Source organism: Rhamphochromis longiceps, linkage group LG8, assembly GCF_057381845.1.
Source record: "Rhamphochromis longiceps isolate RC_006_pf linkage group LG8, R_longiceps_female_GT1.1, whole genome shotgun sequence".
Lineage (NCBI taxonomy): Eukaryota > Metazoa > Chordata > Actinopteri > Cichliformes > Cichlidae > Rhamphochromis > Rhamphochromis longiceps.
This window is the reverse complement of record NC_140564.1, coordinates 25,239,998-25,255,074: the sequence shown is the minus strand read 5'-3', so window position 1 is coordinate 25,255,074 and position 15,077 is coordinate 25,239,998. Positions and strand designations below refer to the sequence as shown.

Below are 15,077 nucleotides of genomic sequence, written 5' to 3'. Positions count from 1 at the left end.
CAGGTACTCTCTCAGGCGCTCAGTGAATTCCAGCATGGCACCATGATAGGATGCCACCTGTGCAACAAGTCCAGGTGTGAAATGTGCTCACTACTAAATATCCACAGTCAACTAATAGTGGAATTATAACAAAGTGGAAGTGACAGGGAATGACAGCAACTCAGGCATAAAACGGTAAGCCAAGTAAAGTCACAAAGCGGGGTCAGTGGATGCTGAGGCTAATAGTGCGCAACTTTCTACAGAGTTAATAGCTACAGACCTCCAAACTTCCCGTGGCCTTCAGATTAACTCAAGAACAGTGTAGTGTGGGAACAGTTTGGGGACAGCCCCTTCCTGTTCCAACATGACCGTGCACCAGTGCACAAAGCAAACGTCCATAGCGACATGGATGAGGAAGTTTGGTGTGGAAGAACTTGACTGGCCTGCACAGAGTCCTGACTTCAATCCAAAAGAACAGCTTTGGGATGAAATAGAGGAGAGGCTTTTAGAGGAATGGTCAAAAATTCACACGAACACACTCCTAAACATTGTGGAAAGACAAGCCTTCCCAGAAGAGTTAAGGCTGCTATAGATTCCTTGCAGAAGTGCTTGGCTTATCAATACTAAATATGTACCTGATTGTTTGTTTGTTTTTTACTCAAGCTAAAAAGTGAGCAGTTTGGAATGTTGATTGCTGAAGTTTCACTTAAATATTCCAAATAGTTGTATATAAATTAAGATAACCTTTGCCTATTTAAATTATCGAGCCAGTTTAGTAAGCAAAGTAATTACTGTAGATTGCTTACATTTGTATTCAGAAGAATTGCATCTGAAAATACGAAGAATACCTGAGTGAGCCTTATATCATGGCAGCAGAGTGTGGGTTAAGTTTTTGATTGCTATTGTCACACCTGCCTGAACTGAAGTGGAGTTATTAGCTGTGGAAGTGTTGTGCAAATCAGTCTTTTACAATTTGCTTGTAAAGTAGCATCGTCTGTGTTTATATAATCTAAAGTTTCATTCATTTAAACTTACGTCTTTCTTTGTTATCTTCTCAGACATTGTCTTAGTTGGATTCTTGAGCGTTATGCTAACTTAAAAAAGTATTTTGGCACTTGCTTGCTTATTTAGGGTTTCTGCAGGGTGTGTCCTTTTCTTTTCTCAGGGAATGGGGCGATTGTGGCTCAAGAGTTGGGAGTTCGCCTTGTAATTGGAAGGTTGCCGGTTCGAGCCCCGGCTTGGACAGTCTCGGTCGTTGTGTCCTTGGGCAAGACACTTCACCCGTTGCCTACTGGTGGTGGTCAGAGGGCCCGGTGGTGCCAGTGTCCGGCAGCCTCGCCTCTGTCAGTGCGCCCCAGGGTGGCTGTGGTTACAATGTAGCTTGCCATCACCAGTGTGTGAATGGGTGGCTGACTGGTTGTGTAAAGCGCTTTGGGGTCCTTAGGGACTAGTAAAAGCGCTATACAATACCATTCTCTCCTGTTCATTTTACTATTGAGTTCAACATGGTTTCTGGGGTCTGAAAAAATCCTGTCAGATGTTTTTCGAAACCTAGAAACTGCTGTTTCCTTTCTTCACTCAGGTTTTTTTTAGTTGCTACGTTACACAGTCCTGCTAGGGCTGCATCCCCTCTGATAACAAAATTTGAGTTTTTGCTCTGGGGTGAAATATGATCTCTTTGTGCTGAGTTAATTCTTCTTCACTTTTGTTCCCTCTTATTTACTTTTCCTTTCTCTGCTTGTCTTCTTTTACTATTCTTTTCCATCGGAAGGAATGTATGAATCCCTGCTGCAATGCCACCACCTGCACTCTGAAAGGAGATGCTGTTTGTGCACATGGACAGTGCTGCCAGGACTGTCAGGTAATATGTGTTATAGTATTTCAGTACAAAGTATTTTTACAGACATCTTACAAAAAAGTTATTTTCTCTGATTAACTTGATTTGACATCCTTTAATCCGATGTAGTAGAAATGTGTTTTTTGGCGTAATTCACATTTCTCTGGGCTTCACTGTGGGTCTTTGTCTTTGTTGTCGTGTAGCTGAAGCCATCAGGCACACTGTGCCGTGAATCCAGCAACTCTTGTGATCTGCCTGAGTTTTGCACCGGTACCAGTCCTCACTGTCCCTCCAACGTCTACCTTCATGATGGCCATGGCTGCCACAACGTGGACGGCTACTGTTATAATGGCATTTGTCAGACTCATGAACAGCAGTGCATAACACTGTGGGGCCACGGTACGTGAAAAATCCCCCTTGCTGCGTCACACTCAACAGTTCAACAATTGTTGCGATTTTTTTTCTTTTTATGTGTTTAATGCATCTTGCAGGAGCCAAGCCAGCTCCAGGCATCTGCTTTGAAAGGGTCAACTCAGCAGGAGACCCTTATGGCAACTGTGGCAAGGACACAAAAGGCTCCTTTGCCAAATGTGAAGTGCGGTAAGTCCTGATGTCGCCATAGAAACTAGTGAATGTATTCAATAGCATGTGATTTATGGAATGCAGTTAGGAACATAAAGCATATTGTACCTATTTCATAAAAAATGCATATACCTCATTGAAATAGGAGCACTTTTTCAATGCTAGGCACCACTCTGTGTGACTGAATGAGGCTGACACAGTTTTCTCAGTAGTTAAGAAAAATAAAGCAAAAATGCCAGATTGGTGTCTCAGTTTTATGAAGCTTTTTTCCCCCCAAGTAGCTGATCCATTAGATGATAGAAAATAATCATTAGTTGGAGTCCTAATTGAGGGTTGCAGAGTCATTTGATGTAATGCAACAAGTTCTGTCTCTAAAATCTCAGTTGTGATCTGGAAACGGCGTAAACGAGCTGCCTGTTCTTCAGTTTCTTTAATTGGACAGAAGGAGAGAGAGGAAAATGAAAATAAAGCTCCTCGTATCCACAAAACAGTGACATGTAATTTAATTATTGTATTGTTATTCCCCTTGGTGTTTGTTTACAGAGATGCAAAATGTGGCAAAATCCAGTGTCAAGGAGGAGCTAATCGCCCAGTAATTGGCACCAACGCTGTTTCAATTGAAACCAACATACCCCTTCAGGAAGGGGGAAGAATACTGTGCCGAGGTACGCATGTCTACTTGGGTGATGACATGCCTGATCCTGGCTTGGTCCTGACAGGAACCAAGTGTGGAGATGAAATGGTGAGAGCTAAGGCTTGTGCTTTCAGTCTCATTACATTTATCAGTTATGATTAAGTAGATGTTGCTATTTCTATGAGCAGTTCATGAAAGATGCCTATTGTGCTTTTCATATCTTCTATCATATATACTGTTACAACAATGGATCCTCATGTTTAATAATGAGGTCAGCATATGTGCAGATAATCCCTATGGGCCAACATTTCAGACTTCTGAAGGCTCTAAAAGATTAGTTTCAGACAGGTTGTCTACTCTCATCTCAAGGGCACAGCACTCCCACCTACCTGCAGTTCAGACCTTCTGTTTGTGAGGACCAGTCAACAGAGGTGTGGACTCGAGTCACATGACTTGGACTCGAGTCATTAATTTTATGACTTTAGACTTGACTTGAAAAAATGTTGTAAGACTTGTGACTTGACTTGGACTTTTACACCAATGACTTGGGACTTGAATTGGACTTGAACCGGTTTACTTGAAAAGACTTGATATTTTACCCCAAATATAAAATTTAACATGCATATTATATAGAGATTGAAAATGTGACGTCATTCATGGGTAGAACCGCAAAGGATTCTGGGAACTCGTGGCAAGCGGTACTATCGCACGCACACACAGCGATAAAAAGAAACACAAAAATGTCAAGAAGCTGTTGTATTATTAACTGCAATAGCCGGTCGCATGACAGCCACATGTTTCCGAAGTGACAAAGAACGGGTGGCCTGGATTGCAGCCATTCAAAGATCAAATATAACGTCCCAGAACACTCCAGCTCACAGGTTAGTCTGCTCCAAGCATTTCCACAAAGGTCAGTCTGCTGTTGTAGTTAATACGTCATTTTCATAACATAATTGGTGATATAGGTTACAAGCAAGTCTGGCGCTGAACAGAAATTGTCGCGCTATGCTCCTTTGTTTATTGTGCATAAATACTGAATTGTCCTGACACAATATTGCGTTTCGCTTCTGTTATTATGGTACATTGACAAAAACATATACTTTTATTCACAGGATAAAACAGGTTTTTTGTATCACTAATTGTCCAGTACGATTACAGCATACAATATTATTGTCACTGCTACATTTCTGTGATGCTACCAGAAATTATTTCCACTACTAATTAATTACCGTTGAGCTCAAAGGTCCTATTAATAAACGGTTAAGGAATGTGTATTTATGACGACGATTTGTGAGACTGGTAAACTTATGATACGTACGATGGTCTTTACTTTCTACACGATGCATTTCAAGGTCCTGCACCCATCCGTCGGTAAACTGTACCTGGGCTTGTTGCAGTGACCGGAAGTTACTAAACTTCATGAGTGTGTGCACTCATGAAGTTACTAAACTTCATGAGTGTGTGCACTCACTCCAAGAACCGTATGATTATAAATATGCATATAAATATGCTACGATGAGATAGCTGACTTCATCTAACTAGCAAATGTTTTCCAGGCTACGTTGGTGATGCAGTTTTTAAAAAAAATGATATTTAAAAAAAAAATCATTTATTTATGTATGATATTTTTGTCATGCGATTTCAAAGCCGGTCCTACAACCGCATCCAAGAATAACATGCAGCTTATCTCAGAACTGTCGGTGAAAATTATTCTTGGAGCTAGGTTTAATTGAGCTGCATTTTAAAGAGGTGCAATTTCACAATTTGTGTATATTTTCTAAGTTCACTATTTTGTCATGTGTTGAGAAAAACACAGATTAAAAAATTACATGGTCTAATATTTACATTTAGCATAACTGCAACATGCTTTTTTTCGTTTTTTTTTTTAAAGACTCGAAAGGACTTGAAATTCAAAGTTTCAGACTTGTGACTTTACTCGGACTTTTACACCAGTGACTTGAGACTCGACTCTGACTTGCCTGACATTACTTGAGACTTGACTTGAGACTTGAGGATAAAGACTTGAGACTTACTTGAGACTTGCAAAACAATGACTTGGTCCCACCTCTGCCAGTCAATCAGAAGAATGTAGCCTATATAAAGGGGGAATGGAGCTTAAATGGCTTGCTTTATCCAGTGAAAGAACTGGTAGATCTTTTAATGAACAGTTATAAATGAAAGAGAGGGTGATTTTCTTTTATATTAAACATCATCATTGTAATCAAGAAATGAAATAACATCAAATCAAACCACTGAATGTGAAAAACGGTTGGTCCACTGTCCTAAAAATGTATGCGTTAAGGTACATACCAAAAAAGGAAAAGGAGAAGTGCTTATTAACTTCCAGTCAGGGTGGAGAACTCCATCCAACATAAACATGCTGTGAAAAAAGCACAAAAGACATACATGGAAAAAGGTTACCAAAATAAAACAGGAAGTGGCTTGTAGTAAAACACAGGAAGCACACTGAATCTGCGTCCCAATTCTTTGGATGTATAATTCGGAAGAGTGCCTAGATAGGTTGCAGTCCCTGATTTGGGTTGTAACTACAGACAGAGACAAAAACAGAGAAAACGTGGTTCAAAATCATAACAACAAAAACAAATATGAAAGTAATAGCACCAATGCTAATCTGTAAGTCGATATAAACACAAAACTTATTGCTGAGAAATAAGAGTGGAGAAGGGGTGGAGTGAAAGGCCATGACTAAGATGTTTTGAGGAGTTCTTTAAGCCGTGTCCTTTTGTCATTTCAGACTTGCACTGGCTCAGACTCTTAACTGACTTAACATTATTCAGTCTATTTGGCATCTCCTAGTGTTCATCAATCTAGCCATTGGTCATTTCGCTGATACAGTTAGTCCATTTAGTCTAATTTAGCTCTCTATGAGCCTCGACTCTTAAGGAGGATCTACCCTCCGCCCTCATCTGCAAAGACATTACATTCTGTGCCCGCTGCTGCCAAGCTCATCTTCACATTCTGCTGTGCTATACTCTCTTTGTTTCTGGTGCCTTTAAGGAGACATATAATACATTTCTGATACATTCCCGTCAGTGGTGACATCGTTTTATTTCATGCTATACTGATTTACCGCTGAAGTGCCTGTCAGAAGCAAATTAAAAGAAAGGGCATAGCGCCTCTATCTGTTTTTACCTTAAAAATGAAAGGGTTTGGAAATTTACTGACATTGTTTTTGAGCTCACACTGTTGATTTTTCGTGTCGTTTTCTGCTTCAGATGTGTTTGAATCGTCAGTGCCAGAACGTCAGTGTTTTCGGTGTGCACGATTGTTCGGCCAAGTGCAGCGGTCGAGGGGTGAGTACAGTACGTTTCATCCTGTTTCGCTGTTTGAAAAAAAACGATGTGATAGTTGTCAATCCTAAAACAAACCGTATTCCGTCTTCACATCAGCTCGTTTGGGCTGTAATGTGTTCAGAATGCCCAGTACACACTGGCTAGAGAGCCATTACACTGCCTTGCAATCAATCACTCTGAATGCTGAAAGGTTCAATCAATTAGACATAATGATTTCATTTCTGTTCTGCGTAAAGGGTCATTCATCATACCATCAGGCAGTCTTCCTTGTCCCGAAAAATCTGTTGAAATCTGAAGGCCCGGCTTTGTTTGGCCAAACCCTCGGAGCAATGACACACAGTCTGACTTTGAGCTGGGGAAAATAGAGATTAGATTTTTCTTAAATGCCACCCATCAAATGTCTACGGGTGGTCCTGTTAGAGATGAAATGTATGGCTTTGTAGTATTAAATTTCCTGGTGAAGCCCAGAGGCTTTGGCTGTGACTGTGACTGTTTAAGTTGCTCTTTCATCAAATGCATACAGACGAAAGAATTGCGACTGTCTGTTAAAGTGAAACGTGTCCGGGTGTTATACAGCGATATTTGTTTGTGTAGCGCCATAAGACATGTCTATGAAATTTTAAGGAATGTTTTACTTGCTGAAATAAAAAGAGACAGGGCACCTCTGCATGTACAGATTAGATCAAGATGTTGCCTTGGAGAGAGGCCCTCACCTGTTCCATATTACTCAGATAGGGAATCCTCTTAGACTTCACCATTCCTGCACGACAGGAAGAGGGAGAGAGAGATTATAAAAATGTGGTTTAAGAGAAAGGGTCTGCTCTGAATTTTATACCAGACATTTTTGCTACGCGGAGCCTAGCAGGGCTGGCTGTTGGTCGATTCTGTCTGCTTCATGCGGCACATAAAGAATGGAAATGATTTTATCATCTGTTCATTCATCAGTTTTCGACTGCTTATTTGGGTCATGGGTGTAGGAGGGCATCGGTTTTAGCAGATCTGCCCAGACTTCCCTCTGCCTGGCCATTACCTGCAGTTCTTTCAGTAGGCATTGCCAAGCCAGCAGAGAGATGTAATCTCTCCAGTGTGTCCCGAATCTCCACGAAACACTTCACCTAGGAGATGTCTAGAAGGCATCTTAGATAAATGCCCAGACCTCTTCAGCTGGGTAATTTTAATGCAGAGGAACAGCAGTTCTACTTTGAGCCCCTCCCGAACGACTGAGCTCCTTACCCTATCTCTTAAGGGCGAGCTCAGACACCCTTCAGAGGAAGCTTATTTCTGCCACTTTATATCTCAAGCAAAAATCCCACATTTACTTATTCTATCGTATTAAATTTGAGAAATTGTTACTTTGCTGTAAAGTAAATGAAAATTTACTACTTCTTTTTTCGGCAACTCAATTTCTAATTTCTGAGATTTTTTTTTAACATTGAGAAATTTACTATGATATTGTATTGAATCACTCTGCATCCCTTTGCATAAACATAACTCATTTGTAACCGATTAAATTTAAGCAGCATAATAAATGTATGGAGTGTAAAAGGTGTTAAAAATAGGGGGGCGCTTGGTCTCATATAATAGTTAACTGTCCTTTTAATATACTGTAGGTGTGCAATAACAACAAGAACTGTCACTGTGAGGCTCACTGGGCGCCTCCCTTCTGTGACAAGGCAGGTTTCGGTGGGAGTGTGGACAGTGGTCCGATCAGGCAAGCAGGTAAGTCAGTAGCTGTTACACCACAGGAGTGATTTATTACATTTCAGGTCATTAAATTTAAAGGTTTTCAGAGTGTCATTTTTCAGCATTTTTACCATAATATACAATAAATTGTGGACTTATGTTTAGACACAAACTCCATGTGAGAAATCCTGAAATTCTGAAGTAATAATGGAATAAACTTGGAGAATACTCCCAAAACTTTTGTGTGTGTTTCTGAGCAGACAATGGGAATCTGACAGTGGGCATTCTGGTAGCTCTACTCGTCGTCCTGGGTGCCGGTCTGACCATGTGCATCAAGAGAAAAACTCTACTGAGACTTCTATTTACAAGCAAAAAAAATCCAATAGAGAAGATCAGGTGTGTTTTCAGCCCGTAATAGTGGAATGATTTCTAGATATAATGCATCTTTTTTGTAACAGATCAAGGTCCGTAAATGAAAACAACAGGTGCCATTGAGCGGGCGAGTCTTTATGATTGGTCACACTGTGAATCCAATTACAGTGGTGAATTTACTTTTGATTGCACAGTTTAAATTATATTACTATTGTAACTGGTGTATGATTAATATAATAAAGTATTTAATTACAGATATATAATTTCTCCTTTATATTACAGATCAGTAAGCGCCGCAATCAGTGGACCAACAGCTCCTAACCAGCCTCCATCAGCAAGCTTAACCTCTCCATCCCGACCGGCACCGCCTCTGCCTCACAGTGCCACCATCTTCAAGGTCACTAGATTGCACACATCTGCTTTTGACCGGCCGATCGCATACACACCAATAGATGTGGCTCTGACAAATGGAGGATCAGCAATAGATTATCCTTGCTGTTTTATTTTTCCTGGAATGCCGCAGCTGTTTCGACAGCGCACATCATTCTCAACTAGATTGACGTGCTGTTTTCACACAAATGGCAGCTCATTCAAATCCAATTAAATCATCCTTTTCCATATGGACTTGTAGAGGAGGTTGTGATAATGGAGTCTGTGGCGAGCAGCATGTTCAGGCACTCTAATACATTTCATGTCATTAACAGCTGTCTGTTAAGAGAGAAACTGATTCATCTGCACATGAAGAATGTTGATGCAGCTGCTTAGTTGACTTCTAAAGCCATCTTGTTGCTCGTAATTGCAAGGCAGAAACCGCATTTTGCTGTACTTGTGTGCCTACATCGCTGTATGCCTTTACCTCCCCCCCTACATTATTGCCCTGACTTAGTTTGTAATGGGAAGTGACCCGTGATCGATCGAGTTAGGGGCTGCTGAAGGATAAGAGAAACTGTGTCAGAAGAGCCTTTTGTGTTGCAGGGTGGCACACAAGTGGAGTAAGCTGTTGTGCATTACCATGAGATTGGTGTTTTCAGTTAGTGGCATGTGGTTTTCATTTGGGGTCAATGGTAAAAAGAGAGAGGATGTAAGGCTGTTTGATGTAGGCACAGAGCAGGTGAGGTCATTTTCCAGTTGTTGGGAGCTGCATTAAACTGCCGCCTGAATGCATGTGTGCCTGCCTTTGTATGTCTTATATTGTGTTTAAGCTGTGCACATCTGGACAGGTTTAAATATCAAGCAAGACTCATATTTTGGCTCTTTAGCTGTGTTCATCTTTTAAGAAGCCCAAGCGAGTGCTCATGGGATAGTCGTGGTCTTTTCCCTTTACGAAGTCACCTGATGTCGACTCGGGGGAATAGAGAGCAACTAAGTGGGAGTGTTTGATTTATGTATCTTTGAAAGCATCAGGAAGGACAGCAGAGGAAGAGGAGGAGATTATCATGATTGTTTCTGATAGGAAGCAGACGGTTTCTCTTCTGACAAACTCTTTCAACTTTAATCTCTCTGTAGCCTCCTCACCGAGGGCCAGAGGCGGGGCTCCCACCGGCCCCCTTCCCTCCCCACAGCCTGCATAGACTGCCCCAGTGCCCTCCAGTTCACCTTAGCCACCCAGTCCCTCTTTCCCTTACCGTGTCCCTCTCCCCTGGCCCTGGGCAACCGAGACCCCCAGTCCCTCCTCCTCACCGAGCCCCTCCACCTCACATCCACGTCGCACCCAGAGGGGCGTCATTTCACAGTGCATCACACCACAACTCTTGCAGGATGGTCATGGTGAGTGAATTTCCTGTTTCCTCAGTTGGAAACATTTTATTCGATGATGTTACTTACTGTAATTTCGCCACCGCTGTGTCTGGGGAGCTTTTACTCGCTACCCAGGCCTGTAATACCCAACCGGGGAAATGATGATGTTCGATGCACTTTCAAATTGCTGTTTTTTGATGTCGACTGTTTTCATGGTTCTTTCGTGTGCTATAAAAGCAGAGGCATGTTGACAGTTATGCACAGTCACATAAAATAACGAGGTTAGCCCAGGAGCTAGTGCCATCCAAGCAAAGCTTGAGCTCTACAACAAAAACCACAACATAAATAATAAAAATGGAGCCAGACTCACAGGAGGGGAGCGTGTGAGGGCAGCAACTGCAAGGAGCAAGTATGTACAAATATCACAGGGTGGCAAACTTATTGCCACTGTTATTGCATGGGCTTTAGTTATGGCATTGCAGGGTTTCAAAACTGAGAGGAACAGAAAGCCAAATAGTAATTCTTATTTGACTTTAAACTGATTTGATTTGTACTCTTGGAGGTACTCAAGCCCAAAGAGACAGAAGTAAAAAGAGCCAATCTAAATGATTTGAGTGTTTGAGTGTTGTTAAAAAGACAGAAACTGATTGGAGATCATTGGTGCACGATTCTTTCAGGCTCAGATGAACAAGGTTGGATCTCAGACAAAAATGGTCGGCATTCATTTCCAGCCTTGGCTGCTTTTATGTTTCGGTTCTGTAACATTGAATATTATCGAAAACGTTTGCAAATGTCACCTTTGCCTGTGGAAAAAGCATAAAGGTCATCCATTGTTACTAATTGATCAAGAAAACTGAACATAATTGAACCCCAGCGACCCCAGGAATACTGCCGAATTTCTTTTTTTGCATTAAATATCTATAATGTATTTATGTTGAAACTACCATATACATAAAAAACAAATAACAACGTGAGAAAACAAAGATTTAATCATATAACAAATGTCTTCCAGGTGACAGTTACAATAGGTGACAAATGCTGTGTATTGCACAAGATGCCAGAAAAAACACACAGAGACACAAAGCACAATACAGCGTGCATGATAACATCTTCTAAAAAGCAGATTGATAATATACAGTATTGACTGCTGGAGAATTTTTAAAAAGCACCCGTCGATTTCATAAAAGCTCATACACCTGTTCAAAATGTGGCGTACAGAAGCTCTTGGCTGTTTTTACTTTAAGAAGTAGGCCCTCTCAGCTGCTCCTATTAAATGGCAAAGTGATTCCTGTTGGCAGCAGGCTTCATCAACTGTATCTTTAGCAGCTGTTTGGCAGCTCCAGGATGTTAACAAAGAACATAAGTCATGAGTGAAATCTCTCTGCTGCGGGCTTTGAAGCACTGTTAAATGTGAGAGCTCCACCTGAGGAAATGAGCGGGGTTTTAGACAGACTGTTTTGTGGGTGTGTGAGGTCTGAGGTTCATCCCTGTTGATCCTTTCTCTCTGTGGTGTTTGTGGAAATGTCTCCTTAGCCCAGGAGAAGAGTAGGGAATGAATCATGATCTCTGTATTCTAGAGAAGATTTAAACAGCATGATAGTTTTCCTGTTATTAGTTGGTTAGAGAAGACAGCGTCGGCGCCTCAAAGAGAAGCTCAAAGAAAAGCTCAAAGAAAAGCAGGCATTGGCTATAATTATCTGACTGTTAGTGCCACCTGGTGGTGAGTTTCCATCATTATTTAAAAGTGTCTGTCCTTTAATAGGAATTGGAGAAGCCCAGTCCTCCTCAGAAACCTCTACCTGCTGATCCAAGGGGGTCTCGACTGGTGCGAAGTCCCTCTGTTCAGCAGAGCCAAACCGCAGGCCAAGGACCTCCTAGTGTCTGTGGCCCTGTGCCTGCCGTACCCAGACCTCCACGTCCTATCCCACACCTCAACAGGTGGGTTCAAACCTTACCTGGATATATTTAACTCGCTGAAACATTTTTTTTACTTTTTTTTTCCACTTTTCTCTTCCTCTAGGCCGAGTCCCAAGCACCCCCCAACACTACCAAAGCCTTGCATTATTGCCAACGTCAAATACAGCAGCTGAGATTTTGGCCAGAAGGGACATTGTTATGATAAGACTGAAAAGATTTGCACTATGAAAACTCTGAAAAACCTTAAAAAGGTGGTGGCTTCTCTGAGTTTTGAATCAGGAGACCTGCCGTGTCCCTTTTGGTGCTCTGTCTCTGAATGGTGCTACGAGTCTGAGCTCAGGTACATGTAAAGTATTTATATTCAGTATTTATTGCCACGCAGTGCACTGTGCCAGACACTTTTAAGACATGGTAGCAACTTTGAATTTTGAATTACTTGTTTTCGTTTCGCGCCTTCACATCAGCCGACGTTTATGAAGGAGAGCGATCTGTGAAATTGTGCCAACGGAGACGCTTTTGTGGAATGTGTTTAAATGAAGGGAACCCTTTACATTGTGGTTTTGTTTTGCGTCATAAGTGAAGAATTTCAAAAGAGTTGTGCAATGATAGATGGGAGCATCAAACAACATTTGTAGTATTTTTTTTTTTTAATCCACTGGGGTTTTCTTGAAGGGTAACGCTCTGCATAGCAACTTTGGGCCATCTGACAAGGCTTGAAACAACTGCAGCAAAGGAGATTGTGATATTAATACAACAGATCTTTGATGCGTTCTGCAATCAAGAAGACGGGTCGTTTCTTGGCTCAAAAATGAAATCCAGGCCCGTTCCTTTTTCTTCGTCATTTTTATCACGGAAAGGTAACAAATTCAACTGTGAAATGTCACTGATTTGCCATTTCCTTTTCATTTGCAAGGCCCAATATGCACTCTTGAGGGATCCGGGTACAGAGATCTAAAATGAGCCAAGATCAAGAAAGTATCCCTCAGAAAGAGTAAACCTATCTGAAATATTTGCTTTGCTAAAGGTCATGTGTGTTTTTAATTTTTTTTCCCTTCTATGCTTGCTGCACCAAGGACTAGATTAAATCATGGAATCACTGATGACTTGCTTAAAGGTGTTCCTCGCATGTAAACAGCCAAAGTCTGGCTGCAGTGTTCATATGTGCATTTTAAGTCATGTTTTTATCTAACTGGAAAGGACAGTTTTACTTGATAAGAAAACATTTTTAGATTTCATTCTGCCACAGAAATGATGTTTAATGGTTACTCAGTATATGCTGACTCACTCAAGTGTATCTGGGCTTCTGTTCATTTTTTAGTTTTCCTTTTTTTTTTTTTTTTAACATTTCTACTTTACATATTTTAGATAATCTTTTAAAAAATTAACACTGTTTTATCATTTTGGTTTACTTAATGTTTTTGCTGGATTGCAGTGCATCATATATAAATACATATATACATCCACAATGAGCAACATTTCCTTTGAGCACCGCTGTTGTTCACAAATATGTCTGCTAAAAACTGATATGGATAGAATTTTGTTACTTTTGATACTCTTTATAATAATGCACTAGTTTTACATGCATTGCTTTATTTACTTTGCTTTTTCAATGCTGTCTGTCTATGCCTAATAGAGACCTGTTTGTATGTTACATTGTATGTTCTTTGTATGTTGTGTTACAGGTGAGCACATTTTTTTTTCATGGAGAATTTTTGTTAAGGATTGTTCTTTAAGGCATCATATGTAAAACAAAAACAAAAAAACACTTAAAGTGTCTGTGTCTGATCATGGTATTTTAAACAATCAGTATTAGTAAACCTGTTTTTTACACTGAAAACATTTGTTATTGACTTTTTATGCTTTTTTTTATTACATTCACAGAAACACAGGCGACACTTGAACTCATCAATTAAAGATTCAAAACTGAAAAAAACAATGACATGTTCATTCCACAAGCCTGAGCCAGTGTAAATACAAAAAGATTTCATCCAGCTTCACATTTCAAAACCTCAGTGTCAGAACCCTCTGGCACTTTTTATGCTTAATAAACCAATTTTAAATTACATTTCAAATAATAAACATTATAATAAGGGTGATCTAACATTTTAGAGCAGCATTTATTTTCAGAAAAGTCTAAGGCTTCATACTTGCTGTAAAAGCTTATCTCATTTTAATGCTGTGAGCCTTTTTCTTAAAGCAATTTGACAAGGTCTCCATAGGGGATAGAAATAAGGCTTAAATCAATAGAACTGCTTACTATCAGGATTCGCTTGCAGTGATGTGGTGGAGTTAAGTGGTTGTGTGTAATTAAAAGGATACTGAAAGGAAACTTTGGGGAGGAAATCTCTTGTTGATAAGAAATTGAGGCCGCGCGCTAACGAAGACAAATGTTTCTGATGAGCTTTTGAAATCAGCCTCAGCCAGCATTTTCTAATTAGTCACATTTTATTTGTCAGTGGGTGAGACGTAGTGTCACCTCAGTGAAGTGTCTAAACATTGGGTTTAAAAGCTTTAAATAATGATCAAAATTACTGACATATCTGTTTTTGGCTGCTCTCAGGAGCTTTAGCTCTATTTTTTACAGATTTGCTGTTTATCAGGAGCTGAAATAGTTTCATTTATTACTCTGATAAAGGTAAGGTGATTTGTAAATGAACGCCAATTATGTAAGAATATAATTGTAACATTAAATAAAGTTAAAAATGGAATTCCAGCTAACATTTAAATATAAAAACAATAATAATCATCTATATACAGCCTGCTGACTACTGCTGAAATTCTAATACACTTTAATGAGCTTGTACCTTTCAACGTTACATGAAAAGATATTTTTAGAGATATTGTTACTGGTGGCAACAACGACGCCATAAGTGTCCTCACTGCTTTACACGTGATTTCATGATAATATGCAGGCGATTATGACAGTCTCTCGGACGTGCTTATTGGTGCATGTGAAGCTCTACGCAAATCAAAACACGTGTGAAACCACGCTGAGATGAAATTACGCACCGATGGACATTGC

At 40.3% G+C, this 15,077-nt stretch overlaps 1 protein-coding gene across 1 annotated transcript in view; it reads left to right on the top strand.

Moving 5' to 3' along the window:
* The window catches only part of adam12a (ADAM metallopeptidase domain 12a), a 79,683-nt gene extending 65,781 nt beyond the window's left edge, over positions 1 to 13,902 (top strand). The window contains exons 13-23 of the mRNA XM_085416703.1: positions 1,751 to 1,840; positions 2,020 to 2,215; positions 2,308 to 2,416; positions 2,942 to 3,140; positions 6,269 to 6,346; positions 7,957 to 8,065; positions 8,290 to 8,425; positions 8,684 to 8,798; positions 9,908 to 10,168; positions 11,901 to 12,076; positions 12,159 to 13,902. Of these exons, the coding sequence (XP_085272829.1) occupies positions 1,751 to 1,840; positions 2,020 to 2,215; positions 2,308 to 2,416; positions 2,942 to 3,140; positions 6,269 to 6,346; positions 7,957 to 8,065; positions 8,290 to 8,425; positions 8,684 to 8,798; positions 9,908 to 10,168; positions 11,901 to 12,076; positions 12,159 to 12,228 (1,539 nt within the window). The 3' untranslated portion in view covers positions 12,229 to 13,902. The remainder of the gene's footprint in view (positions 1 to 1,750; positions 1,841 to 2,019; positions 2,216 to 2,307; positions 2,417 to 2,941; positions 3,141 to 6,268; positions 6,347 to 7,956; positions 8,066 to 8,289; positions 8,426 to 8,683; positions 8,799 to 9,907; positions 10,169 to 11,900; positions 12,077 to 12,158) is intronic.
* Positions 13,903 to 15,077: the final 1,175 nt, after the last annotated feature.